General features: G+C 46.4%; 2 protein-coding genes, 2 long non-coding RNA genes and 1 other non-coding gene across 6 annotated transcripts; 2 read left to right on the top strand and 3 right to left on the bottom strand.

Moving 5' to 3' along the window:
• Positions 1-1,652: 1,652 nt before the first annotated feature.
• Positions 1,653-11,026, top strand: MCMDC2 (minichromosome maintenance domain containing 2). The gene is made up of 14 exons (XM_009940495.2): positions 1,653-1,752; positions 1,858-1,988; positions 2,085-2,144; positions 2,468-2,663; positions 3,639-3,761; positions 3,932-4,039; positions 5,293-5,421; positions 5,573-5,804; positions 7,571-7,776; positions 8,244-8,410; positions 8,804-8,980; positions 9,540-9,682; positions 10,231-10,340; positions 10,860-11,026. Exons 1-14 carry the CDS (start codon positions 1,653-1,655, stop codon positions 11,024-11,026), a joined length of 2,049 nt encoding a protein of 682 aa, XP_009938797.2.
• On the bottom strand, positions 10,143-15,717 carry LOC142360842 (uncharacterized). 2 transcript variants are annotated; one of them, XR_012763429.1, is made up of 5 exons: positions 15,653-15,717; positions 14,445-14,562; positions 13,497-13,601; positions 12,817-12,969; positions 10,143-10,924 (listed from the first exon to the last, which is right to left on the bottom strand). It is a non-coding gene; the product is annotated as an uncharacterized LOC142360842 (long non-coding RNA). The 2 variants fall into 2 exon arrangements; XR_012763428.1 differs by having other exon boundaries at positions 10,143-12,969.
• LOC142360946 (small nucleolar RNA SNORD87) lies at positions 13,046-13,124 on the bottom strand. Its single transcript, XR_012763550.1, has one exon. It is a non-coding gene; the product is annotated as a small nucleolar RNA SNORD87 (small nucleolar RNA).
• Positions 15,718-15,859: 142 nt separating the features above from the next.
• Positions 15,860-20,348, top strand: LOC142360736 (uncharacterized). The gene is made up of 4 exons (XR_012763320.1): positions 15,860-15,971; positions 16,806-17,055; positions 17,837-17,974; positions 18,643-20,348. It is a non-coding gene; the product is annotated as an uncharacterized LOC142360736 (long non-coding RNA).
• On the bottom strand, positions 18,655-21,716 carry TCF24 (transcription factor 24). The gene is made up of 2 exons (XM_009940525.2): positions 21,300-21,716; positions 18,655-18,768 (listed from the first exon to the last, which is right to left on the bottom strand). The coding sequence occupies exons 1-2, from the start codon at positions 21,681-21,683 to the stop codon at positions 18,655-18,657; spliced, it is 498 nt and encodes a 165-aa protein (XP_009938827.2). The 5' UTR covers positions 21,684-21,716.
• Between the last annotated feature and the right edge of the window lie 6,111 nt (positions 21,717-27,827).

Raw genomic sequence — 27,827 nt, 5'->3', positions numbered from 1 at the left:
CCGTGGCGCGCGGAGCCGCCGCCTGAGGCGTGAGTGAGGGAGCGGCTGCCCCGCCCTACGGCTGTGGGGCCGCGCGCTGCCGCCTCCGAAGCGGTCGGGTCCGTCTCTCCCACCCCGTCGGGAGGAGGCGGCGTGGGCCCTCTCCCCGCTGTGGTGGGGCAGCCTGGGCACCCCCAGTGCTGAAGAGGAGGGGTTTGTGAGGAAGCGGGGCTGGGCGTGGGGCCGCGCCCCTCGCTGGGGCGCAGCCGGGCGGGGTTCGCTGGCTGTGGGGGGCACTGAGGAACGCAGCCGCCCCCGTAGCGGCACTGGTCGGGCGTTATTTTCGGAAGCTGAGGCGGTGACAGTGTTTCGCGCACAGCGACCCGCGCCATAGCCTGGTCCTTCCTGGCCGTGCTTGGTGCCCTTTCCGTCTAACCCAGGGGACGCAGGGTCTGGGGAGATACGGTGGGTCTGTGCCTGCGTGTTTCTTTAATCCCTTTTTACTGAAGATTTTAAGGGATGGAGCAGTAATTGCGTGAGGGTAATCCTAAAGAAACTGGAAAAAAAAAAATCCGTACTATAAATTAATGTTCAACTTCTGCTTAAAACGTGATACTTCAGGCACTAAACATCCCTACCAGCCCTCAGGGTTTACACTGTGGCCACACTGGTGTTGCACTGGTACCCAGTGCCTTCTCTCGCAGGGGCTGAGCTGTTCGTCCTCCCAAAGCCAGTTCTGTGAGCTCCGACATGGGATCTTTCATACGCTGTGAGCTTTTCTTCCTCATCAGCCCGGTAATTCTGCATCTTGTCCTTTACCAGGCAGCTAAATCTGGTTTTGAAGATTTAAGTGGCGTTTCATATTGGTCATCTACAGAGAGGACAAAGAACATGTTGTAGAAGAAAATCTGTAAGACAGTAAAACAAATACGTACGTACAAAATACCGTATTTTGGCTTTAGTAATTCTTCCTCTAAATTCAGCAAAGTAGTGCTTCATAGTATGAGATTCTACTTACAAAAAAAAAAAAAAAAAAAAAAAGAGTTGTGGCTAATACACAATGGAAATAGCACTGAAGAGCTCGGTCAGCCTACAAACCAAGACTGCAGTTGCGAAAGTTTTGTCTGTGGGGATCAGAATTGATCTTCTGTGCACATGGATGGAAATAAGCGTTTGCAAGGTCAGCACCTGAAGTGGGTGCTACAGGAGGTAACAGCAGAGTAAGAAAGTCAGACTTGAAAAAGGGAAAAGATGTTGCCCAGTTTCACACTTTTAAAAGCTATGACAGACTTCTCAGGTAAGGGAGATATATAAGTCTGACTTTTGATGGGCTGATTATACCTATAAAAATATATAGGGGAGGTTAAATTAAATGCCAGCTTTAATTTCATGGGTTAGGGAATGGGGCAGTGAAATAATTCACTGAGAAAAGAAAACACCTAGAGCGTTCTTCAGGAATGTACTTCAGGAATGTAGTATGCTTCAGCCATTGGAAAGAGCCTTCCATTGATTATTTTAAAGAACTGCATAGTTTCAAAAAGAGACTATTTTAATTTTGTATGGCTTTGTTAATATATATGTTTATTATTATCGCAGCATGGCCAGTTCTAACATCATTTCTTCACAGTTTGTTCCAACATTTTGCTAAAGAGTGCAGAGATCTTTCGTGGAAGATGCATCGTGAAATACAGAAAATGAGGGAAATTGCCCTTGTTTACCTGGACAGAAGTGGTGGCCTTCAGAAATTCGTGAACGATTGCAAAAAATATAATGGTATTACTCACTTGATAGATAGTCTGTTAATGTTACAAACATAACACTACCAAAAAAAAATTTTACAAAAATCTCTGTTATTTAAGGTAGTTTTTGCTCCTGCAGACTCAAAACAAAGTTATGCTGTTTACCGTTTCATTATTTCAATAAATCCTTCCGATATTGCTGAATTAGATGCAACTCTTGGAAACTACATTCTTCATAATCCCATACAAGCTGCACAGATTTTTCAGTCAGTAAGTATATATTTATATACAAGAGCAGACAAAAGTACATCTTCTAAATTTTATTTAGATTTTCCTTTCTAAAATGAAGTTATATTTCAATCACAGGTATGCTTCATAGCTATTAAGACATTATCATTAATTGAACAACTGCAGACAGAGACCCAGGTGAGTCTGCATTGTTTTCCTCCATTTAGATCTTAAATCTTTTCAGTATGGTGAAGTATTAACAAGTATTATTTTTGTATTAACTTTCAGTTTTCTTTTTTCCTTTGATTGTAGTATTATTTGTAATTAAAAATAGCTGGAAGTCTCACCCAACTGTATTGCAGGAATTTTGGTATAATTAATATGAAACCTAATTCATTACTCTTACACTTCATGCGTTTCTGAATTTTTTTCTAATACCTACGTATCACATTGTGTGTAAGTAAAGCAGTTTTAAATAAAAAACGTTTTTATGGTATTAATGTAATTGTGTCTCTTGTTAGATTAGTATACTGCTGAAACCAACACATTTGCCACCTTTACCAAGTTACGTTCTGAGTCTTTCTGCGTTTCCCTTTAATTACACATCTCGAAGATTTTATATGTCTGAAGGAATAGCGATTGCAATGGGAACTCTAACAAAATATACACAAGGAGCAAGATTTCTTTGCTCTGAGGAAACCTGTCCATTTTCTGAAGGTAATAAAAAAAACCCAAAACCACAAACCAAAAATCCAAAACAAAAGGCACTCTGTACTATTTCATAAGCTTTTTAATAATTTCGGTAACAGAGATTAAAAACCTAGCATGAAAAAGGCATTTTCCTATGCAGTCGTATTATGCAGACATTTTTGTAGTGAGCACTGCATGATTTTTATTAATTGAAAGCAGTGGACCTTGCCAGTGGTTGCTCAGTATTATGAAATGTTTTAGAAGCATAGCTATGCCAGCAATCCATTTTCCTAATGCTGAAGATGGTTTATATGATAAAAGATACATTGCCAGTATAATTTAATAAATTATCTGAAAGGAAAAAAGCTAAACTAGTATTTTTCTTTTCCCCTTGTAAGCTGTGTGTCTGTTCGTATAAAAATACTGCAGAACAGTATGCTTAACGGACTGGCAAGAGCTTCTAACATAGAACAAGCTCGCTTTAATGACTTCTGTGGAACTACTTCTTTGAGGAAAATTCCTGAAGTGCTTGTGTTGTTGCAGTATTAGGCCTCGGGTGCTTTTAAGGCCGTTTTGTTTGCTGCTTCCTGTAACAGAGACCATAAAGTTACAGAAGAGAAGCGAAATCCCAAAGTTAGGAGAGAGCAGAATAAATCATAACGATGTCTTTATGGGGGTGTAATAACGAACATCTCGCAGCCCTTGTCACTTCCACGTGAGGCAGAAGCAGCCACTCGCTCAGACGGGCAGGCCACGCTCTGCTCCCCGGGAATATGCAGTAGGGAATTCTGCCATCCCCTGGTCAGCCCGTCGTAAGTGCTGCGGACCACTTCAGTGCCAGCGCAGTATGTGAACGTGTGCGCATCTGAAGAAACACATGCTGAATTCGGAATTTCACTGTCCAGTATTTTAATCACTTCTGTTCTTAATGTGAAATTTAAAAGAAAGCCATGTCCTCATTTTAAATGCCTGGTACATTTTTTTAATTATTTTTTTTTTTAGGGTTTAGGTACATAAGAGTGCATCTGCCTGGAGCCACAGAATCTGCCACAGTGAGGAATGATTTTGTGTGTGGTTTGTGTTCTTCGCCACTGCAGGAAGACGTAAAATTTAGAGTACTTGGTGGTAGGATCTATGTAGTTTTATTTTTAGATCTGTTACTTTCCTACTTGTGTTACACAATAAGTAAACAAAATGGTTAAGTCAAAAAAGCCCCCAAACATACCAATAATTTTTTAAAAAAAGCTGTACTATTTTCAAGAGCACTAACCTTTTCTTTGCCTTTATTTTGAAAGATAAACAAATAGTTGAAATGATCGATGCAAAAGTTCTTAATGCTTTGAAAGGGTATTCCAATGATAAATCATATTTTAGGATTCAGACGTTCACAGTTTTCTTGAGAGGTAAGCTGAATTTTGGAGTTTTGTCAAAAATGTTTTAGAACTGAACTGTAATAGTCCCTTGCATTTTCCTTATAGGTCCATTTCTCTGGATAAAATGGTGAAAGTCATCATCATTTATATTGCAGTACTTTAATAAAATTATGGGGGGAAAATAAATAAAATTAGCTAGGTGACTAAGCAGTATACAAAGGTGATTGCAGGGTGCGCATGGCAAAACTGCTGTGTTCACTTTTATGCCTTCATTGAAGTACAATCCCCTGGCCACTCTGCAGTATTGCATTCTAATTGTAGCTTGGTTTTTTTCTTCTTTCTGCTTCCTGTTGTTCATACTTTTTTGTGCCAACCTCAGGCCTTTTTAACATCCTTCCTCAATCTAGCCGTTTTCTGCATTCCATCAGGATTTTTTGCTTCTACTACCACTACCTTCCACTGTAAACATTAAACGATCTCTAATGTGAATATCCAACTCAAATCACAACTCACCAACATACTTCCATTAATTCTCATTAAAAAAACCCCAAACCTCGCCACTTCAAAAGTCTGTGGAATTACACGGTTCATTTCTTGAAAACTAAACCAAAAAAATAGTAATTTAAAATTTGTAAAAATAGTAAAACAATCAAGCAGAATCTATGGCTGAGATACTGAGTTATGTATGCATTAAGTTTCCACTGGCTTCAGTGATCAGTGAGGTTAGACAGGGTCTCACAGCTGAGATTTGTATTGCATTGGACCTAACTATAATTTCAAAAAAATAAATCTGATTTAAAAAAATAAAGATTCCCAAAGCTATTTTTGTGTGTCTTTTTGAAATCTGTTCAGTTTTGATGTTCTTTTTATTGTGTTTTTTTCTCTGACATTTTATAGGGCAGTAACTCTTAATGGTGTCACCACAAATTTCAGAGTAGGAACTGCGTTCCTACTACCACTACTTGCAAACAATTGTCTATTTTCTTTTCAATGCAGAACTAAATGCATCATCCATTTTCTTTATAGGAATCTACTTTTCCTCACCCAGTGTGCCTTCCTTACCTTTTGCACTAATCAATTAGAACTGTATGTTTCATTTTATTCTAGTCCGTTATGGTGAACCTGGCATCCAACTATTGTTTTCTGCAGTTAAATCATAAAATCAAATCGTTCAGAATGTGAAGAAATTTTCTGACCATGTCTTTAAAACTGTTTTTATGCCCTAACACATTTTCAGGTTCCCCCCTCCCCCACGTTTGGGTTTTTTTCTTTTCAATTTCTAGATGAACTGGCCAATAAAATGAAAATAGGAAACCACTACAAGATAATAGGAATTCCAGCTTATGTACAAAATGGCCTACAAGCTACAGCATGTATAGAAGTCAATAGCGTACAGCTCTGTAAGCCGAGTGGTAAGAAAGTTCCATTAAAAGTTGACTAAAAAAGGTGGAAAAATCTTCTAGAATTTTTGATTTGTATCAAGAGCAGAATGGTGATTTGTTCTAATATATTTGCATAGCTCTCTTATGAAGTGTTTGTTAATCTGTACTTTGTTTTAACCAGGTCCTTCTTTTGTCAGTGACAAGTTTAAGTATCTGTTATCACTGACTTCAAGTTCACGCTGGAGGTTTACAGCCATCCTTGCCAATATCTTTGCTTCTCAAGTTGTCCCACCAGGCACTTACAATACTCTTAAACTTGCAATATTGCTGAGTCTAGTACAGACATGTGAAAAAGAAAATGCAGATTATCTGGATCTGCTGATTGTGACAAGCGACACGCTAATAATTGATAGGTAAAGAGATTGCTTATTTTTCACGTAAATTAGATTTGAGAACGTGAGTATTTTTAAAGATAATAGGATTGGTCTTAGTGGAATGGCTGAAGAGACTATATTTTAAAAGAATATACAGGGCTCCGACTTAGTGAAAATACCCTGGGACATTTGTATTTATCTCAAGTGATAAATCGAGATCAGATCTGCACTAATAATGAAACCCCTTAAGACTCTGGTCATGATCTCAGTAAGATTTTAACACTAGCACAGTTTAGCACTGCTCAGACAAAACATTCATCTAAAATCAAAACTGAAGACTGTCACAGAAGTTGGTAATGATAAAAACAAAGGGCTCTGCTTTTCAAAACTTGTGTCACTTTAAGCCTTTTCATCACCCCTTCCCAACTATCAGCATTTTCAGTTAATAAGCAGTGTGTAAATACATGTTTAAATTTTTATCAGTCTTTTTCATAAAAACTATACCAATAAGGTATCAGAAGTCATGTCCATCTTCACACGTAGGTCATAAACCTGGCTGTTGTTGCCTTTAACAAGATATTTTTCTGTGTTTATATATTTTATGTATTTATCCCTTCACACAACTATAAATTCTTAACACCATTTCACATGCACTGTGGAAAAGTACAATATGGTCAGCTTTAAATGTACATTAATTTTTTTAAAAAAACAACTTTCTCCTTCCACAGCTCAAAACAGGGCTTCATTTTTAGTTTTGAAAGAGAGTTTTGAAAGTGGCATGAATTTTGAGTTCAACAAATTCATTACTATTTTTGTTGTGGGAGAAAAACTTTAATAATTTCAAAATTTAGCTGTAGAAATTAGTTCAAATTTTTAAAAATGTGGGCTGTAGAAATTCAAATTTGAAAAAAGTGGGCTGCAGGATTTTTTTCCCCCAGGTTAAGAGTAAGATTTTGTAAGAGAAATCATAGGAACTCAGAGTGTTTTGAGAGTCAAAACATCTGGTTAATGCTAAAACTGTTGCACACTGCAGACCTTGGTCAGTACTGTCATTTGTCCTGCCTTGCATGTGCACGTAGTATTTTATTGTCAGCAGCCTGTCAAAAATAGGCATTTCCTACATCATATTTATATTGGTACGAGAGCCTATTTATTAATACTTACTAATTTTAATTATTTTCTCCCAGTTATTAATACTAGGGTAAATCGTGCTGTGACATCTTAAAATCATTAGAAGCCTTTGGTTGTGGAACCAGACAGACAGTTTGCACCCTCTTTGTGCCAAGGCACACAGTACAGGGCAGGAGAAAGAAACTGTATGCCTGCTTCCTCAGAAAGAACCGGGGAGGCGGGGCAGGGGGGTAACCCAGGCAGGCAGGGCTTGCAAGTTTCCCAGCCTTTCCACTTTTCCCAGGTGGCCAGGATAACTCATCCTCTACCCTTTTAAAGCAATGGAAAAGTTTCTCTAGAATAGGAGTAGGAGTTAACAGTGTGGGGTTAAGCTATGAGACTTCTCTGACTTCGTAGGAATCACTACTATTTCAGCTGTGATTTCCCTCCGCTGTTAAGGCCGTAAGAAATACAGTCCTGTTGGGCACTGTTGGCGAGAAAGCTTGGACTTCTACCTTTGCATTCAAAGTTACTTTAAATATTTAGTTTTGACACTGGTTTTATCTTAAGGGCTTTTTTGTTGTTGTTTCTAAGTGAGTCCTTACCATTAATAAAGTAGTAAGTATAGTGTTATTTAAGTTTTGAAAAACTGAACAATAACCATTTATGACTGACAGAATTATTTAATTCTTTAGGCTTCTGAATTACAGCATATGCCTTCTGCCTCGCAGCATACGACACCCACCTTCTAGTGAAATTTTTCCTTCTGTGTCCAAAGATAAACACGGAACGGGGAGTGCAAGTATCCACGCTTGCAGTGCTGTGCTGGCCAAGGGTGGTATCTGTTACATAGGAGACTTATCTTCATATAAAAAGGATAAACTCGAACTTCTACAGTCCGGTAATCTCATAGGAGGACAGAACAAAACAAACATGCAAATCATGGCTAGGTTTGTTCCTCAAATGCTGGGAAAAATGTTAGCTATTATTTTTATCAAGTCCATCTAAGAAACAAGGACAAAAAAAGCCAAAGTGGTATAAGCTTACATTTGCTACACGGCTACGCTACAGAGATCCGCTGATTGACAAAACAATTCCTAGACAGCAACGTAAGCGTATTCGTCGTGCTTCTTTAGAAGGCTAGATTGTAAATCCTAGGATTTAGGCACTCGCATGTGCAGTCCTCACAACTGCTGGCGTGGAAATCCCGGACTCTTGCAAAAACGTCAGGATTATGTATTTCACTGAACTGTCATGACAATTCAGTGAAATCCATAACCCTGACTGGTTTCAGACAGTGTGTGGGGGATGAGAATTTATAGTTAAACTAGATGGATCACATAACTGACATATTTTGTCCCATCCTAGTGCTAGAGAGCAGAACGACAACAGTATTCATTCCTGGGAAGAAGTATGGAGAAGAGGTGGACCAACAAGTTACTGTTTCAGTTCAGACCAATTTTTGGTCTTTTGTAGATGTGGATTCTTCCTCAAAGAAACATATACAAAAGGAAAACTTTTTAATTGGACAGATGGTAAAGCACACGCCTTGTTCTGACAGTAACTGTACTACAGCAGTCACTTGTGTTTGTGATTGTTTCAACTTGCAAAATAATGCAAGCAATCAATCAGATTTGTTAGTATTTCCCAAAAAAGTCACAACTTAAGGGACTTTAAATCACGTATCTTCTAAAATGAGCTAGCTTTCCCAAAACTAGGTATCATTTGTTTTATTCAGAATAGCTTTTGACAACTTCTACCAAAACAAAATTTTACTGCATATATTATAGCTAGTCCATTAGATAATCTTGCAGGACTCAGTGTATATCTGAGTATTGAACATTTCACGTTGAAAAAAAAGTGATGTTTCTACAAGTCAAAAGGCCTGAATAAAGTAATTGTTTTCTTTCTCCGGGTCTCCTCTTTAGGATGTGAGTTTGATTCCACCTAACCTTGTAGATGGTTTTGGGCTTTTGATATACAATGAGTTTCCTTCGTGTCGACTGCCTTCCCTTCTTGTGCAGCATACCTTGAAAAAAGCCATTAATCCTGAAGCCATGCTGTACAAGGTCTCGGAGCAGTTCAGAATGCAGGATTATGAGGAGGTAACAGATACTACCCAACAATGTAGAAATGCGTTACACTTGGCAATATCATACTGTTTCTGGAAGCAGAAAGTTCTGTCTGCACATTCTGATTGCTGATTTTAAAACCTGCTAATGCTCATTTCCTACCCTTTCCCCCCACCATATTCCCAGCAGCACTAATAGGGTCACTGATAAAATTAGCTTCAGTTCTTTAAAAGGGCCAGCGTAATAAATTCAGTTTGATCTTGTTTCTAAAAAACATACTAGGTTAATATTCATATGAGAACAGATCTCCAGTGCCTACTTTTTACAAGAATAGTTTATAATCAGTAGTAAAAGTTTATATTCCTTTCTAAATAAACTGTCAGTATCTCTAGTATAATTAACTTATGATTCTGTTTAGTATCTGAGATCTACCCTTACGCGTAGCTGAACGGTGACAGCCGCCTTTATAAAAAGTATTGGTAGAATACACTGCCCAAGCTATATTATTGTGCCACTGATGTGTTAAAAGATGTGAAAAATTTAAATTCTTTATTTTCCAGTTAAATATTTAAAATGTATACCCTCTCTCCAGTTTATTTTGTTTGCTAAGAATCTTCACGTTGAGCTGAGTTCAGAAGCAGAAAACCTCATTCAGGGCTACTATCTTGCAAGTCGCAGAGTGAGAAGAGATTCTATTCATGGATCAACATTATCAGCATCTGCACTAAAAATTCTGTATGTCCTACTTTTCGTACTAAAGGAGACACATCTTTGTTTCAAAAAGAAATTGTGCTAACTTGCTCAAGAGCTTGTTAAAAATCTAGACAAGAGTTTTAAGTTTTGAAAAGTTCAAGCGTAAAGAATCTTAATTTACCATTTCTTTTACATACTGGTGTTGCAAAAAAAGTTTGAAGAACTTTGCCAGACAAAAAAAAACAGTGACTTGAGAAACAATTATCACTACTAAGCTAGCTAGAAAAACAAAAATGGGATTTAAATTAACACAGCTTTGCATTATGCAAGCAAAACAAGTATTAACAGTAGACAATATACCAAGTGCCACTGCTTTCATAGTACAAGAAAGTAAAGCATCATAGTATGCACTTTGTCAGTGGTAAGTATAACTGCACAGCATTTGTGGGAAGTTTACACAACTGAAGTACTGAAAGAAACCACTCCAGTGTTAACCTTCAATTTAGAGAAGTGCTTGAAACAGGGCAATACTTACTGCCTTCATGTCTGCAGGACTTTTTATTTCTGACATGCCTATATTCATCTTTTAGGATTTCCCTGTCTAAGGCTCATACTAAACTAAGTTTAAGAAAGGAAGCACTTGAGGAAGATGCGTTGATTGCCATCTTGCTACTTGAATCGTCTCTTACCCTAAAACATGGTAAATAACATAACTCAGTCTTTAGTTTTGGGTATGTAGTTTTTGTATTTTGGCAGTCTGAAAAAAGTTTGTATCAGTTGGTTGCAGTAACAGTTCATTTCAAACAGCCCAGAATTTCCACTGTTAAAGACTAATACAAGAAAAGTCTTCCAGCTGACTTTCTGCCAAGAGTCTCAGTGCTGTATGTAGTTAGGCCACAGGCCAGCACCAAGCCTCCATCCTTTAGGCTGGCTTATGTGAGGCATCACTCCTCAGACCTTGGTCCATGTTAAAGACAGATTTCCTTCCCTGAGGAAAGAGAAGACAAGCTGGTAGGTTTTTTTGTGTTTTTATCTAGCACCAGTCACATTTGTTCACACAAAGTTGGCAGTGAGACAACAATTATGATGCAACAATTAAAAATGGTAACATATAAGACTGCATTACTAAGTAATCTGCATCACAGCTCTTTTTCCTTCAAAGTCCTGGCAAGAGTTTATCAAGTCTTTTAGCATAAGTCTTGATTTCTTCTTTGCTTAGGTAAGTCTGCATTATGCGTAGCACCACATCCTGTATTTCCATTTGACCTCAGTGATGAAAACTCCCTGCAACAGAGAGACAGTTACCTAATGCAGTGTCACCATCAGGTGCTGAAGTTTATCAGTGCATATGGCCCAGGAATTCACATTAACACTAACGAAGAGTGAAAACTCCACTTTAAGTAAAGCCTGAAGCTTCTACTTTAGATGTTTGAGAAACTGTAGTTAGAAATATACAATTAATGAGGTTTTTAGTATTTGTGTAAGACAGTTCAGTGCTGTTTTGCTAAGGAATAAAGCATAGTTGACAAGATTTAGTTACAAGTTTTGTGACTCTTGTTTGAAGGCAGGAGTGACAGGAGGCCATGACTTCAGAATAAAGCCACAACCTGATCTTCTCTTCCTGGCTACCACTGTTCCTCCACGTTGACTGCCAGGAATAAAGCAGGGTTTTTAATAAGACTACAACTAACAATTACACCAGGAGTTTAGAATCTAGTGTTTAATTCCAACTACATGAACTCTCTGCATTTGTCTTGTTGCTTCTTTTCAGATGTGTCAACCAATGAGGGTTAAATAGCTTCAAGTACATTAAAACTCTTTTTTTAGTGTAGGTCAACTTTCTTCATTACTCATGTTCTAAGAATTTTATGAAAAGTATCACCATACTGCTTGATGTTCCATGTCTTTGTTTTACATCACAGCACCACAGTATTAGACCAGGATTCTAGTGTGCTCCTGCAATCTGAAAAAGAAACCCCAAAACTATTTCCACATTACTTTATATAGACTGCAGGGGATAGCAGAACCTTACAGGAAAGTAAAAAAAATGTTATTAGATAGCTTGGTAGGTAGGCAGCGCAATGATTTAAACTCTACCTTGCTGCAAAAGCAAGTGTAAAGAATGGTGGTGTAGAAGATGATGTGTCTGAGATACAGTATGCTTCTCCAGCTGTGGGCTTCCCTGTATTTTATCTTCCTAGTAAGAATATGGCAGTAGACATAATAGTGAGTGAGTTTTATATCCAAGAAGTACATGTTAAAAAAAGCAGCAGCAGCAGCAAAACTGTACAGGCTTCCAGTCAAATCATAAAATCATTAAGGTTGGAAAAGACCTCTAAGATCACTGAGTCCAACCATCAACCCAACACCACCACGCCTGCTAAACCATGTCCCGAAGTGCCACATCTACACGTTTTTTAAACACCTCCAGGGATGGGGACTCAACCACCTCCCTGGGCAGTCTGTTCCAATGTCTGACCACTCTTTCAGTAAAGACATTTTTCCTAATATCTAATCTAAACCTCCCCTGACACAACTTGAGGCCATTGCCTCTCGTCCTGTCACTAGTTACCTGGGAGAAGAGACCAACGCCTGCCCCACTACAACCTCCTTTCAGGTAGTTGTAGAGAGCAATAAGGTCCCCCCCAGCCTCCTCCAGACTAAACAGCCCCAGCTCCCTCAGCCACTGCTCAGAAGACTTGTTCTCTAGACCCCTCTCCAGCCTCGTTGCCCTTCTCTGGACACACTCCAGCACCTCCATGTCCTTCTTGTAGTGAGGGGCCCAAAAACTGAACACAGTACTCGAGGTGCAGCCTCACCAGTGCTAAGTACAGTGGGCAAGCTGAATACTGCAGGCTTGGAGTGACTCCTACCCAGGACGTCATCTAGCAGGATCACGGCGCTACTGCTCACACAGCCTTAAAAAACTACAGCCACTGAAAACAGAAACCCAAGATTTTATTCATATACACATTGTCCTGAAGATAAGCAGAAAAACAGCCACCACTAACATTGTCAACACTCTCATTTAGCCAAGATAACACAGAAGTTTTCCCTACATGTTTTAACCCTTGATTGATTCAATTTTGTTCAATTTATTTGGCACACTTAAATATTCATACTAAGTTCTACAAGTGTCCACAAGACCACTTCCCTTTCTGGAGTGACACTCTCACCTGAACTCTGTTCCAGATTATTCACACATTTTCAGTAAACAGCTACTGCTCTGCCTTCCTTTGGAATCAAGCAGTATTCCTGAGGAGCAGGAAGGGCCATGAAAGCACTTCCCAGTGTATTAGAGCTCCACACTTCCGTCTGCCATTTTCAAACTAAAAAAAAAAAATTCAAAATACATTAGTAAAGTTTTCTGGTCGCTTAATCAATCTTATACAAGTGATTAACTTGACTGGCATTTCAGATTCAAAGATACACATCAATAAACAGTCAGATGGGTAAACGGCAAAGATTTCATCATTATGCCAGCAAGATTACTTCTAGAACACTTCAAGAGAATTCCTTTATAAATCTCTATTTTTGACAAGCTGTATTGAGGAAAGTGTAACCTTAGAAAAAAAAGTTCTGCAAGAAGAGCACAACTTCTTATCCTTACCACTCCCCAGCTTCTCCCAAGGTGTGTTAAGCAAAAAGAAATAGATTAGTAGCAGTATCACCAGTAAAGGACAGCAAAGCCAGCCAGCAGTCCAAGCGTCCTTGCCTCACAGGCCCCACCTTCAGCTGGTGTGAGCCAGCACAGCTCCCGGCAGCAGCGTACATGGCCAGTACAGGCCTTCACCAGCTGGCAGCGCAGCTTACTGGAGCCCGAGTACTGCAGTATCGCAGTAAAACAACAACTCACCCGCTTAAACACCCGTGCTTCCAGAAAGGGACGGAGTCTACTGTGGGCTGTATGTGCCTACACAAGGCTCGAAGACAGTGGAGGTGGTCATCTCATGTCACAGCACTTTAAAAAGAATAAATAAAATCAGAAATGACGGTAGCAAATCAAACTGGAAGAATCCTGCTGATTAGCTGGCACATCAGATACAACACGACTCATCACAGAATTCAGTTGGGTAAACGGCAAAGAGCCATCATCATTATGCCAGCAAGCAGTTCCCTGCCTGTGGTCAGAACCGTGCAATTTTTTCCAGGTATCAAACACAAGGGGATTTGTTAAATTGGTCTCAAGAGATGCACTTGTGTAAGTCAAAGCAGAACCTTGGTTTTAACTGTTAAGCACAGAATCGGTTCGGTATAGCCAGGGACGAGAGGAAAAAAGCGCTCTCCGGGCACAAAACTGCAGGCCCCTCCCGGTTGTCACATCCAAGCCCCAGATGCCAAGTGTCTTTCTAAAAGTAAAGCTCACTGTCCTGGTCACTTCTCCCTCTGGAACACAACAGAATTCCAACAGACAGACACAGCCAAGTGCCAGTGGGGGTGGTGACTGGAGCACACTGTTCTTCACTTCCAACTAGCATCTGTTAATTCTTCAAAGCAGAAGCCTTGTTTCTCTCCCCAGTTACCAACTAGATGCTCTGATACTATTACAAACCTCTCCCCTCCAATTCTTTCACGATTCTTGGGTTGCACCTGCTTCATTCTGGGGAGCAGGTCCTAGAGGTTTTGTAGCTGTCGTAATACCTTTTGTTAGAATTTCAACCTCTTAACGCTACATGCAAACAAAACATATCCTCCTTGTTCCATCTGTAAGAGAATTTACAAGCCATAAAACAGAATCAGAAATGTAGATCTAGATTTCAGGAGGCTTTCCTCAACATTTTTAAGAACAGTCAGAAAAAATTACCTCCGTAGCGCCAGAATTCACGTGATGTCTTTCTGCTTGCAAGGCAACAGCGTGGCAGAGTCCAGATCGAAGATTCCCGATGCCAGGAACAAACTCATCTCTTAACTTCACTCACTGCCTAAAACAATGAAAAGAGATAAAAAATGTCTGATTCGGAGAACTCCGCTGCTGAGCCAGTAGCGGAAAGCATCGATATTCCCTTGGGGAAAGTAAGCCTGTCAAAGAAACATCAACCTACGGGGCAACCTCGCTGCTGGCTGGACGCGAGTACAGATGGCACCAGCTGGGACCAAGGTTAAGCAGAGGCACAGCCACTGTACTGAAACTGAGCTCCAGGATGGAGAACGACTGATTGGAGGGCCATTACGCTGCTCCTAATGAGCAGCCACCGCTGGGGAGAGGAGTAACCCCACAGGGCACAGCCTGTAACCCCGGTTCACGTGCTGCGCTCAGGGGAACTCGCCGACATGTTCTCTCGTGGGCTGAAGGAAGGCCAGCAGCCGCACAACGGTCCTGGCATTGCCGGAGAGCATTGCCGCAGGGACAGCCGAGAGCCCCGGAGCCCTGTCCCCGCCAGAGCCCACCGCTTTGGATCGGCGCCTACAACCCAAAAGGGGCACAGTCGGGGTCACCATACGACGCTTGCCAAATTCCCCCAAGGATAAAAGAGGTAATTTATCTTTGGAATTAGGACATGGCATTTGCCAATGGAAGTGATTTATCGGCAGATCCAAGTCTCTGGACGTCCCAGCTGTCACTCCTTTGAAGACCTGATGAGCCAAGAGACAAGGTAAGCGCCGCAGCTCGCCCGTGGAGTGGCGGATGCGAATTAGGCCCCTCTCGGCCCTAATACCTGGAAAGCCCGCGGGGCCAGCGGGCGTCAGCCTGAGCCCACCAAGGCCGGCGCCCAGACCGAGCACCCCAACCGGGACGCAGCCCCAGCAGCGTGGCCACCGCGCGGCCTCCAAGCGACGGCCGCCGCTCTGAGAGGACGGGGCCGCCGGTCCCTCCCCTCGGCCCTGCTCTGACCGGCCGGAACCGGAGCTCTCCCGCTCAACAGCAGGGCGCGTTGCCGATTCCTCCGGGCACAGGCTATCGGGAACCGCTCTGCCGTTCGGACGGGCCGGGGCGCTGCCCGGGGAGGCCGGGGCAGCAACCCAGCGGCCGGCTTGGCCACCCCACCACACCCCCCCGGCCCCGCTCGTTACCGCCCGTCACCGCCCCGCCTCGCCCCGCACCGCTCCTCAGGGCCGCCGGGCGCGCGAAAGGAGAGGGGCCCGCCGGCGGGAGCTCCTTAAATAGTCCGTGTGCCGGGGGCGGGGAAGGCGCGCGGCAGCGGGGCGCTTTGCGGCGGGGCGGTGCCTGTGGGGACCGCTGGGCCGCGGGCGCATGCGCACGGGCGGGGGCGCCTGCGGGGCGGCGCGGAGTGCTGTCAGCCCTGGGCCGCGTCGCCTCTCGCCGAGCAAGCGGTGTTGGCGCCGCCGGAGCGGGAGGAGCGCGGTGCCCTGACGGCCGTGGGGGGAAAGGGTGGGTTGGCAGGGGGTGCGCAGGGAGAGCGGCTGCGGGGGTGAGGGGAGGAGAGAAGCGAGTTCGGAGGTCCCGGTGCGAGCTTCGGGAGGGCAGCAGCTGCGGCACCGGGCAGAGGAGACGGGATGCCTCCGCTGGTGCCTTGGCGCTGGAAGAGGAGCCATGAAAACTGGCAGCTGACGCAGAATAATCTGCCTCAGCGAACAAAAATTTAAAAATCCCAACTCCCAGATGCGGGGAGCTCTTCTCCAGTGAGAAGCTGCTCGAGTGTAATGCCGCGCACTCTTGCCGGCCTTGGACACGCCTGCAGAACGCTGCGGAGGCCGTTGCGTTGTCCCGTCCGTGGCCACAGCTGACAGCAGCGTCGTGGGTGCAAAGTAGCTCTGGTGCCTGCTGGCGGCTGTGGAAGCTCCGCACGCGTTGTAGCCAAAGTCTGAGTAGAAATGGTTTCTCCAAGCCACCCGTTCATAACTGTCCACGTTTCTAAACCTTGTTTCTATCCACTTTTCCTGCTTGCTTTATGAATAAGCAGCCAGAATCTCTCAATTGCATTTAAAGCCTTTAAAAACGGGGGGGGGGGGGGTGGTGTCTTTATTTTCCTTTTTTTTTTCCCTTTTTGTTTCTTGAATTCTTCCCTTCCAGGTGTATTACTTAAGAGTCTGTGAAGTAACCAGCGCCTCTGTGCTAAGTAACGTGCAAAACATCACCACATCTTGCGTTTTCCTTGTGCCATTTCATATGCTTTTTTTTTTTTACCAGACCACTGCTACACAGCGGCAGCTCGAGGTTTGACACTGACTTCTGGCTGAGATTTTGCTTGTCCTTTTTCCCCAGCCTGATGCCTTTCATTCAGATCTCCGTCACAGACAAAACCAGGCTGAATTCTCTGCGCTCTTCTGCGTTGCTGTTTGGTGTTTCATCAGCCTGAAGTGTGATGTGTCCTCCTCTTGTGCAGCAAACTGCTCCTCGAAACCCTCACTCTTCTGTCACTCTTCCACCTTGCCTAACTCTCCTCAGCTTTGCAACTCCTTCACAGCTCCTCATTAACATCTCTGAATACCAACAGCTATCCCAGTAGTAAGAGGTTGTGCTAACCCACTTTTTACTGCTATGGGGAGTACAGTTCTTTAAAAAGTCAGGCTCTTATTTATGTTAGAGTAGATACTTGCCTATGCAAAACTGCTCTGTTGTACATATTTTATTTTTTCCACAAAATACAGTAGTTTGGGTGTTTGGGTGGTGCTCTGGCTATGTAATTCTCATAATAAACCACTTACACTTGTAAATAAGCAATATATATATTAGGCATATATTTAAAGTATTTTTACTATTTAAAAGAACAGCCTTCTTAAAAGCTCAGAATGCTGCAGGGGGTGGAGGAGAGTTCCAGATGTGACTGTGCTTTACAACTCTCACATATCCCAGGTGGTTTGTGCAACCCTTTCTAATGGCTCTGCTAGTTTTTATATACTTTTACCGGAGGCCTGGTTTTCTGTGATACTGGACGCTCAATTTGCAATGACTTGCTGAGCACCTCTGAAAGACATCACAAGTTGGACTCAAGAATGAAAACAATAAAATTATTTTTTTCATAAAGGTTGCTCTTGCTAGTTTTGTTTTCTGCCAAATGTCGTTTTAAAATGTAAACTGTGAAGAAATCTTCAGAAAAACATTACTATAAATGCAGATTACTGTTAGAAACTCAGTCATGTACAATGAGAAACTGATACAGATTTTGCAACTCAACACACACATGATGTCCACTGAATAATATTTAATAAAATGTTTACCTCAGCAATAACGACCTACATGGGAAGTGGAGTGTTTTAGAGAACAAATACATTACGTGGTATTTGTGCATTTAGTTTCAGCTTTTCCTGCCTGAATACCGAAGACGTTTAAGTGAGAGACGTGCTATGAACAGGCCAGCTCGGAAGGCCGATTTGCATGAACGTGTGACCCCACTAAAAGACAAGATGAAGGAACCTCGTTACCTTGAGCAGGCAAGTGGTTGTGCTGGGGTGACATGTAAACACCTTCTGAACCCCCCCACAGCACGCAACGCAATCGTGTGGATCGACACAGGCAACGCTTAACGTGCGGGGCCGTTGTCTCTGTGGTGCGCAGCGTGGTGCGCACGCGGGACCCACCTCGGCACGTTTTTTCCTTGAGGTGAACACGCGTCCAGGTTTTGGGGAACGACACCACACACTGAAGGACGAAGCACGGGCCCGGTGACAGTGGTCAGTCGGATTTCTGCCAGTGGCTTCACGCAGCAAGGAAAGCGCGCGCGGGACGGTGACGGCTGCTTCCAGACTTGCCTGGTGCTTCTCACCCCAGCCTGTACGGCACCGCCCCGTCTCCCCGCTTCCCCCGGAGGGGATGCGGTTACCTGTTCTGCCAGCAGCTCTGCTGCGCGGCTGCCGCTCTCTCCTGCCCGTGCCAACGGCCGTCGCTGTCTCCTAACCCCCCGGTTCCGACCCCAGCAATGTGCTCTATGATAGAATCCAATCATGCATCACATTAACTTAATGAAGTATTAATTACATTTAAGAATCAATTCCTTCTACAAGCAGTATTTCAGGAATTATAGTTTGTCTGTAGATGCTATTTTTTAACTTAAATATATTTAAGGTGTAATAAATAACACTTATTTTTTTTCCCCCTATAGTGAGAAGGGAGTTTAGATTTGTGAAGTGGTTGATGTTTCTCCTTGGTTTGCGCCGTCTCCTTGTGCCGAGTGAGTCAGAAACTGTCCCGTAGCTCCGATGTACAGCCTGGAGCGCATCGGCCACTTCTGCAAGAGAAGAGACAAGCACAGCGCTGAGCTGCACGGGGCCTTTGCTGCTGGAATGCCCTTCTCAGCAAGGCTTTAAATGTTGACAGGATCACAATACGAGAAAACAGGAAACCGTTGCCATCACCAGGAAGTTCCCATTTTGTCATTTGTTGGAAAATGTCATTAGAAGCTGGATAAGGGGACCCCAGCCTGGGTATTTTCTTTGCAGCTGGTCAGGAGGCGCAGCTCCCAGACCCCGCCGGGACCAGACAGACAGGAGCAGGCCACGCTGACGAGTCACCGCACCACAGTTTGTGTGGCAGATGCTCTGCTGGCAAAACAAACCAAAGCACTCCTCGGTGCCGGGACACCCTGGGGCTACACCGACGCCTCCAGAAGCTGCCGCCCCGTGTGCGTACCCATCCCTGCCAGCAGGGCCCCCAACGACCGCTGCTGAAGACTCTGTCAGAGGGAGCCTGACACCGCCTGCTTGGCGGTCTTCAGCACTGACAGCTTCTTGTTCTTTGTCGGCTCCAAGGGTTTTGGATGAGACAACTCCTCTCTCCATTCATTGATTATTGGAATAATCAGTTCCACTGGTGCTAAATACCTATTCTTATAGCCTGAGTTTCTTAACTCGAGCAAGTTACTCACTGCAAATGGCCCTGCGGCAAGGGTGACTGCAGCTGGGTGCCCCTCTCTCAGGAGGAAGCATTCAGCTCCCGTTTGATGTGCTGAGTTCATTATCAGAGAGGTGGGCGTTTGAAAAAGACAGCTTGTCATACACAGCAGATGCAAAAATACCTGAAACAGCCAGCAAGTTGTTCCAGAAAAACACAATTTTTTAAAGACACTTTTGGGAACAGGCTGGCACCTTTCCTGTGGTTAACAAAAGAGAGAGCTCTAAAAACTGGAGAGGCTTAATACCACAGTTAAATCTCAGCTCTTCTATTTAAAGACATAAAGCAGCAGCATATTGGAAAGATCGTACGGTCTCATTCAGTATTTTTATTTCAAGTGTGGTGGTAGGAATTTGTCACCAATAAGACATCTGAGTTTAATGTCATTAACCGTGGGGGGTTTTTTTGTGGGATTTTTTTTTGTTCGGTGTACACACAACTGTACTTGGATACTTTACTTTCCTCACTATTTGTATTTAATGGGCTTGATCTATGAGCGTAGTGAAAATCCTTAGCTGTACCGGTTGTCTCTTATCCTGCACTTTGGGGTTTTCTGAAGCACATGCTATGATTTGTCTGTGGTGCTTTCATTCCAGTGCCAACTAAAAAAAATTAATTTACTACCAGGAATATTAGAAAGATTGGTTAGACTGACAGAATCAGAAAACTAAATACAGGTAAATGGCACATAAGTAAGATTATAAAAAAATAATTGCTTAAATGAATCCAGTATTGCTGTATTCCGGTAGCCTGGGAAATGTGCATCTGCATCATTTAACTGCTGTAATAATTATTTAGAAGTGTTTTTCTGCCAGTGGTAGTTGGCAGCTGATAAAAAGTATTGTAAGAGACCTGTGTCCTTTCACTCTGACCAAGGGAACTAACAGAAGCTACTTTGAACTTATTTTATTTACTTAATTTATAGCCATCTTCTAATTGATATAAATGTTTTGCTTTCTTAATGAGCCTGCTAATCATTTAAATGGCCTCAGAAGCCTATGTTCATGTCATGCTTTTTACAGCAACCAACACTGAACAAGAAACTCTCTGTGAATTAGTCACTTTATAGCAATCGGAGATTATTTCACAAATTAATCTTAATTAGATCATTCTGAATTAATCAGACTCAAAAAAAAAAGAAAAAAAACCCACCCCAGTGCTGTAACTCATTCCCTGAGACTGGAGCCAAAGAAAACACCCTGTGGTATTTGAGTCCCACCAGTCACCGAGCAATGCATTTGAAAACAGTTTCCAGCCCCGGGTCCCCTCTGGGAGCAGTTCCCCCTTCTCGTCCTTCTGCCTCACCGTGATTTTTTTTTTGACAAGGAGAGCAACAGCAGTGTATACCAACCAGACGAAATTAAACACGTCAGAAAAGCACTTCCACAGACGGAATTAAGACGTGGCCAGTGATTAATGCCACCTTCTGTACCTTGGCCGCCTCGGCAGGAAGCCAGAGCAGGCCCAGCTGTGGCTGGGGTCACGCCTCACCTCACCCACCCACAGCCCCAGAGCCGGCTCTGGCGGGTTCGGTGGGGCATTGCCAGGGCTTCCACGCAGGGACCGAGGAGGTGCTGGCACTCCTCCGGTGCTGCGCTCCGCCTTCGCTTCCAAGGGACCGAGCCCCACTAGGTTTGCACCTACGGTATGTTTGATATTTTTGTGCAAAGTCCCTGAACAGGAGGGACAAAGCTCCAGGACGTTTCCATCAGGCCCCTAACACCTAGGTGCAGTGGTTAGTCTGGGCAGCCTGCTCACAAGGCAAGGCAAGGTAAATAAGCTTGAAATCTTTAGTTTCACCTACGTATCTCTAACACCTACTCGCTTCTTCACTGAGAGAAGGTGGTAGCTGCTTCTCAGCTCTCCTACCTTGACAGGGTGGAGGTACCCATCCCCTCGGAGAGTGCCCAGGCCCTCTCCCGGTGACTCTTCCTCATCCTGAAGGCTGCGAGTGAGGTGTGCGATGTAGGTGGTGGCCAGGAGGAGAACATCCAGCTTGGAGAGCTTGGTGTCGGGCGGCACAGAGGGGAGAGTCTTCTGCAGCTCGAGGAAGGCATGGCGCAGGGTCTGAACCCGGCTGCGCTCCCGGGCGGCGTTAGCGGCGGCGGGTCGGCCGGGAGCTGCCCCAGCCCGCTGCCCGGCCACGGACGGCAGGCTGGAATTGCTGCCGGCAGCAGAAGGCTGCAGGGAATCGGGCTCGGCGCCCAGGCGTGAGATCTCCTCGCCGCTCTCGGCCAAGTGTCCACAATCCATCGGCGACTGCCCCGGCAGGGAGGGTCCTGCGACCGACGAGAGCGTCTCTAAAGCCAGCGCCGTGCTGTGCTGAAGCGAACGCTGCCTAAAAACAAAGATCATCAGAAAGACGGAGCGCTGCCGCGCCAGGAAAAGCCGGGATGCCGCTCTGCGAGCCGCTTTTACGCTCACCGCTTATAAATCTGGCGTCACACACAGGTACAGAAACAGAAGCTTAACTCTTCACAAAGATCTAAACTGGGGGGTGGGGGGACACACGGTATGGCTCAGAGCAATTTCTTTGAATCACTCATAGCCCAAAGGTCACTGGGCTCTTCTGACAAAACCCAAGAGGCAACGCTGAGCAGCCCTGGCACAGCGCTTTCCACTTACAACCAGCTGAAAATCAGCCTAAGCGCTTTTAAAAAAAAAACCACATTATTTGCATAATTTGGGATGTGGGAGTGCGTGTATCTTTTCTGTTCACCTGCCATCATGTTACTGATCGTCTGTTAAGTGACCGGTGCTCCACCACCACGGAAAAACACCATTTTCAGATGCAGCGGTGAGTGGAGTCGCAGAGCACAGCACCGAGTTTCTGAAGGACGAAGCTTGGTCCACGACTTTAAAGGACCAGGAAAACCAACTTCTGTCCTCCCACCCTAACGCTCCGCAGGAATTTCCACGCTGTACAAGCATCTTGTAAACTGGATTTTGGCCATCGGGGGGCAAAAGAACCCTTTGGAAGCAGCAGCAAAGCGCTCCTCTGGAGCGAAGCTGAAGACCGTGCCCGCAAGGTCTTTCCCCAACTTTCAGAGGGGACGGTCGGTCAGCTCCGCCCGCAGTAAACCCACAGTCCTTGAATCCCCTCAGTTCCCCGGAGACGCGCAAGGCAGCCCGCACGGCCCCCAGCGCCGGGCCGCTCAGCTGGCGGGGCCCGCTCCTGCCGCCCCGGGTCCAGCCGCGCCGACGGCCGCCGCGGGCGGGTCCCGGCTGTCGCCTGTCGGCAGCGGCGGTCGCTGCGACGGCCCCGCCGGACAACGAGGGCAAGCACGGGCGATCACAACTTCCAATTTCATTCAAATACCACGTAGCTTTAGAAATTTAAATAAAGCTGATGCGCGTGAATGACTGAAGATCTGCATTTACACAAATGCGGCCGCGTTCTGCGAAGCACTGCAACCACGCGCTGAAGTCCCTGCGTAACGTGGCTGATAATGGCAAAAAATAAACCAAAGACAACGAACCAAGTCAAAGATTTCCGGCAGAAAAGGGTTTTGCAACACTAATTCGATAGTATTTAGAAGACGTTATTTGGGGTGTTTTATTGAGATTAATTTGCTGTTAATCTGGCTCACAGGGTTTTTATCAGGTGATGTTCTTAAACAGTACTACGTTTAGACTGAAATTATTTGTGAAATACTCTACATGTGTTATAACTGTAAACCAAATGGGGGGAAAAAAACCCTCATTACTTTTTAACTGTGATATTTATGACCAATCTAAAATGAAACTCACAGTAAGTCTACACGAGCTTGAGTGAGGGCTGAAAGACAGTCTTTAAATTGGCTATTTGCTTTAACTTAAAATAAAAAAGCTACCCTGTGGGCTTTTTTTCCCTTGGTATTTTCCCACTGTGTTAAGTCACAGTCTGATCTAGGTGCTTTTTAATGACAAAATAAAATAAAAAAATCATCATTATCGCTACTGCAGAGTCAAGGCAATCGTGCAGACCTGGCAGAACAGCCTCTCATGTCAGGTGTATTGGCGGGATTTCTCGCTTTCCACCCCACCGAGATCCCCCTGAAACGAAGAGGGCTTCCCCGATTACCGGGAAAGCCTGAATCCCACCAGGACCCAGGCTGGGCCGGCCCAGACGCCCGTTCAGCTGCCCAAACGCGCGGCGGGGGCTGGTTTAGGCGCCGTTTCTGTTCCACCTCCCCGGTGTGCAACCAAACCCAGCCCCAGGACGGCTCTGCGCGACGCCCGGCACCGCCGAACGCACCGACCGAAACCCCGCATCTCCTCGGGCGCAGAGGGCTCCTCTTTTGGGACGGCGCGACACCGCCGGCGGGCGAGACCCTGCGCCTACGGGGAGCAGAAACCGGCGGAGTTTCAGCCGCGGAAGGGAGGGATTTCCCTCCGAATCAACTCCTCCGCTGCCGGCGGTCCCCTCGGCCGGCCCGGGGGCACCCGACACGCCGCCGCCGCGGGGTCGCGCATCCGCGCCGCGGGGACGCGCAGGTCGGCCGGCTCCCGGGCTGGGGCCGCGGTCGCGACGGGCATCGCCGGGCAGGCGAACCCCGCTCCCCGCCGCCTCCCCGGGACCACCCAACGCCGCGACCGGGGAAGGGCCCCGCGGCCCGGGGAACCAACTCACCGTTCCCGCCCGGAGCGGGCCCGCCCGGCGCTGCCGGTCCCCGGCCCGTCCCGTCCCGGCCGCCGCCGTTTATAAGACGGCGCGGGCGGGGGGCGCGGCGGGGCTGGGTCGCACCTGGCCGCCGGGCCCCCCCCGCCAGCCCGGGCGGCAGCGACCGCCCCTTCCCGGGCGGGAGGGCGAGCGGGTCATTAATCACGGAGCTGTCGGGGAGAGGCGGGGGGGGGGGGGGGGGGGAACACGGCATCGCCTCAGCCCCGCCCGGCACCGGCCGCCGAGGGACCGGCGGAGGGCTCTGCGGGGGGCGAGGCCGCGGGCCTGCTGCCGCGGCAGGGGAGCCGAGTCCGAGCGATTCGTTACCGGTTTCGCAGCCGAGAAGTGTAAGGTCCCGGGCAGGGCGGGCGGAGGGGCGAGGGGCACCTGCGGCCTCCGCCCGGCCCCGGCACGGCGGGGAGGGCTGGGCGGCGAGGGGGGCTGGCGGGCTGCTTCAGGGCAGGGGAATCTAAACGCTAAACCCGAAACCGGTGCCTCGGCGCTGACCTTTGCCCGGCGCTGTGGGGGCTTCCCTCCTTCCCTCACCAGTTCCCCTGGCAAAAGCTGCTCTGTCAGCCTTTACAAGGCCGTGGCTGCCGGCTTCACCCGCACCCCAGGCTTCACCCACACCACGGGCCACCCTTCAGCCTCCTGCTGCCCAGAAAGGCGAAGGCTGCAGCTCGCTGGAGATCGGTGGTGGAGGCAGCTCCAAGCAGCCCAGCCTCGTGTCCCAGCCCTGCATCGCGTCCCGTCCCCAGCCTCGCGTCCCGGCCCGCATTCCAGCCCCGAGGTTCCCACGTCTGCTTCCAGCATGCGCGAGCATTGCCGAAACCCTTCTGCGCTGAACACCTCTCAGAGGTTCACTGGGCAGACGTGGTGGCTCTGCTCTGCTGGCTGCCGGGGCTCCAGCAAGCAGCTCTCGAACACATCCTTAAACGCGCACTGCAAACACCGCCGTGTCCAACGCCGGGCATGGTGTGGGAGAAGGCCCCCCGGGAGTGGGGGGAGCTGCCCACCAGCCCTGCTTCCCCTGCTCCCTGCTGCAGCTGCCAGACGTACGCTGGACCTGGTCGTCAGCTCTCCCGAACTCCCAGGAGGTGCCCCAGGTCTGCCCGCCCAAGAAGCGTCTGCTCCGAAAGGACTTTTAGCTAGACTGTGGGGCCCTCAGCCCTGTCGGTGTGGGGCAGTGATGGACACAGGGCCTCACGGTAGGTGTCCTGGCCGCCCAAGACCTCCCAGCCACCTTAAAGCATGAGTAGATTGTGAGCATTGCGCTGTTCTTCTCCGCTCTAATGTAATTAATGACACAAAATTATGTTGGTTTTTTTTAATGTTCCCATTGAGACACACTGTGTGCGGCCTCAGTGCAGGAAAGCCAGTGGAGGGAGCGGGAAGAGAAGTGGTGGAACCCTGTTACCACCTTCTGACAGCTCCAAACACAGCTTTCTGCAGGGTGCAACCATGAGATCTGTGAGCGGGGTTTGGAGAGACCACGCTGGCTGCTCACGCTCTTCCCAAGGAAGAGGTGCTTTAGACGCATTAAAAAAAGCCCCGAAGAGACATAAAGGCAGGGACAGTTGCTCTCGGCCGCACCGAGACTTTCTCCCACCAGAAGGCTCCTCCTCAGCTGTAACCATAAAGAGATCCAGCCATCATTTTCTCCTATCGACCCGCTGTGTGAGTCTAAAGCTGTAACAAACTGCTGCATCTGTTTCTTCTTATTTCCCAGACAAGTGCCTGAGAGTTACTTTCCTGCCTTACCCTCCGCAGCACATTCCAAACCCGAGAAACACCAGAGCCACAGAAGAGCCAGGTTTCCAGGGTGATTTAGGTAGGAGAAAGTTCTACCAGAGACAGAGCGATGTTTTTCCAGGTACGCTTTGCTCCCTTGGTGTCAGGTTATCTGCTGGTGTTACAGCTGCAGTTCAGCATGAACATTCGCGGTGTTTCTTTGCAGTTTGTTCGTTTTCTCCTGTTCCCGTTTCTGTCTCGGGACTTGGCGGGTATCCCGGCCTGCCGGCAGGGTGGGCCATGGCCACCGGCACCAAGGCCGCTCATCCCAGCGAACCGGCTCCGTGGCGAAGCTGCGCGCCACGCCAGGCTGCGCCTGGTCCGGGCCTGCTGATCCTGGCTGCAGCTGGGGAGCGCGTTGGAGGCGAGACACAGCCACGGGAGAGTCGGAACAGGTTGAAATTCAGAACTCCTACCGGGAGTGCATTCCAAACCCAAACAAATATTTTAAAAATTTCCAATTAAATATTGTTTTTCCTTGCTTCAAATCACAGAATCACAGAATGTTCAGGGTTGGAAGGGACCTCTGTGGGTCATCCAGTCCAACCCCCCTGCCGAAGCAGGGTCACCTACAGCAGCCTGTAGAGGACCTTGTCCAGGCGGGTCTTGAATATCTCCAGAGAAGGAGACTCCACAACCTCCCTGGGCAGCCTGTTCCAGTGCTCCGTCGCCCTCAGAGGGAAGAAGTTCTTCCTCATGTTCAGATGGAACTTTCTATGCTTCAGTCTGTAAATGCCATGTCGTTAGTGTGCTGCAGGACTGCAGCATATTCTGCGTTTGTGTCAAATATGTTATATTGCAGTGTAGCAAAATAATTTTTATTGTATTTTCTACATTACTAAAGGTAGAGCTGCTTCTTAATAACGGAATGCCAGAACACATTAAGGCCTCTCCTGTGTGCTGTAAGAAAGATTTTAACGTGGAAAAAGAAAATAAAAATCTCTCCTTCCGAATTTGCTGATGAAAGCAGCTTAGCTTCCAAAAATGTTGTCTTAATCAAAATTCCATTTTAAATGACAACGCTTTTTGATGAACGTTTTCGTTAACAACCCTAAAACAATCAAAAAGTTCAAATTTTGCTCTCTCTCACCTCCCTTAAAAATTGCCGTCTGTAGGTTTTTCCATCCAGTTATAAATCCAAATATTTATTTAAAAATAAATGCTTTTTTTAAAAAAAATATCACATTTTCAGAGGCAAGTTGAAAAAAGGAAGCTTAAGTGAGTTTAATATTCCATCCTCCCAGCTACCACCAAGAAGCAGACATCCCCTTTTCTCAGTAATAATTATTTCTGTAATACACCTAAAACACGTATCAGGAGGGCTCCACTTCAGTGCATGTGTGTACATACGTGTTACAGCATCTTCAGACAGCCTTATTTAAAAAGACTTCAGTCTTTTTTTGAAAGATCTTTAAAGATTTTTTTTTTTAAGAGCTTTTTGAAGACTTAGAGACACCGAGCCCGCGCCGTAATTCCATTTGGCAGCCACAGATGTTTCTGACCTGTCCCAAGCTAGATGGCCAGCGAGACATCCAATGTGGCGAGGTCCCCGCGAGCTCAGCCGCCCTCGCCAGGCGAACGCGGCAGCCAGCTGAGCGGCTGAGCGAGCCGTGGCTCACAGCTGGCCCTCGGCAGCAGCCCCGGGAGGAGCGTGGTGCTGGAGGGGAGCGGGGGCTGAGCGGGGCGAGGGGTCACAGAATCGCAGAATGGTCGGGGTTGGAAGGGACCTCTGTGGGTCATCTAGTCCAACCCCCCTGCCGAAGGAGGGTCACCTACAGCAGGCTGCACAGGACCTTGTCCAGGCGGGTCTTGAATATCTCCAGAGAAGGAGACTCCACAACCTCCCTGGGCAGCCTGTTCCAGTGCTCCGTCACCCTCAGAGGGAAGTTCTTCCTCATGTTCAGACGGAACATGACGGGGTCAGTGTTTGTGCGTCAGACGCCAGTGGGAGCGACTGCGCTGCG

The sequence above is a fragment of the Opisthocomus hoazin genome, chromosome 3 (genome assembly GCF_030867145.1).
Source record: "Opisthocomus hoazin isolate bOpiHoa1 chromosome 3, bOpiHoa1.hap1, whole genome shotgun sequence".
In the NCBI taxonomy this organism is placed as follows: Eukaryota; Metazoa; Chordata; class Aves; order Opisthocomiformes; family Opisthocomidae; genus Opisthocomus; species Opisthocomus hoazin.
Note: the sequence above shows the minus strand (reverse complement) of the source record. Positions and strands in the feature narration are given on the sequence as shown.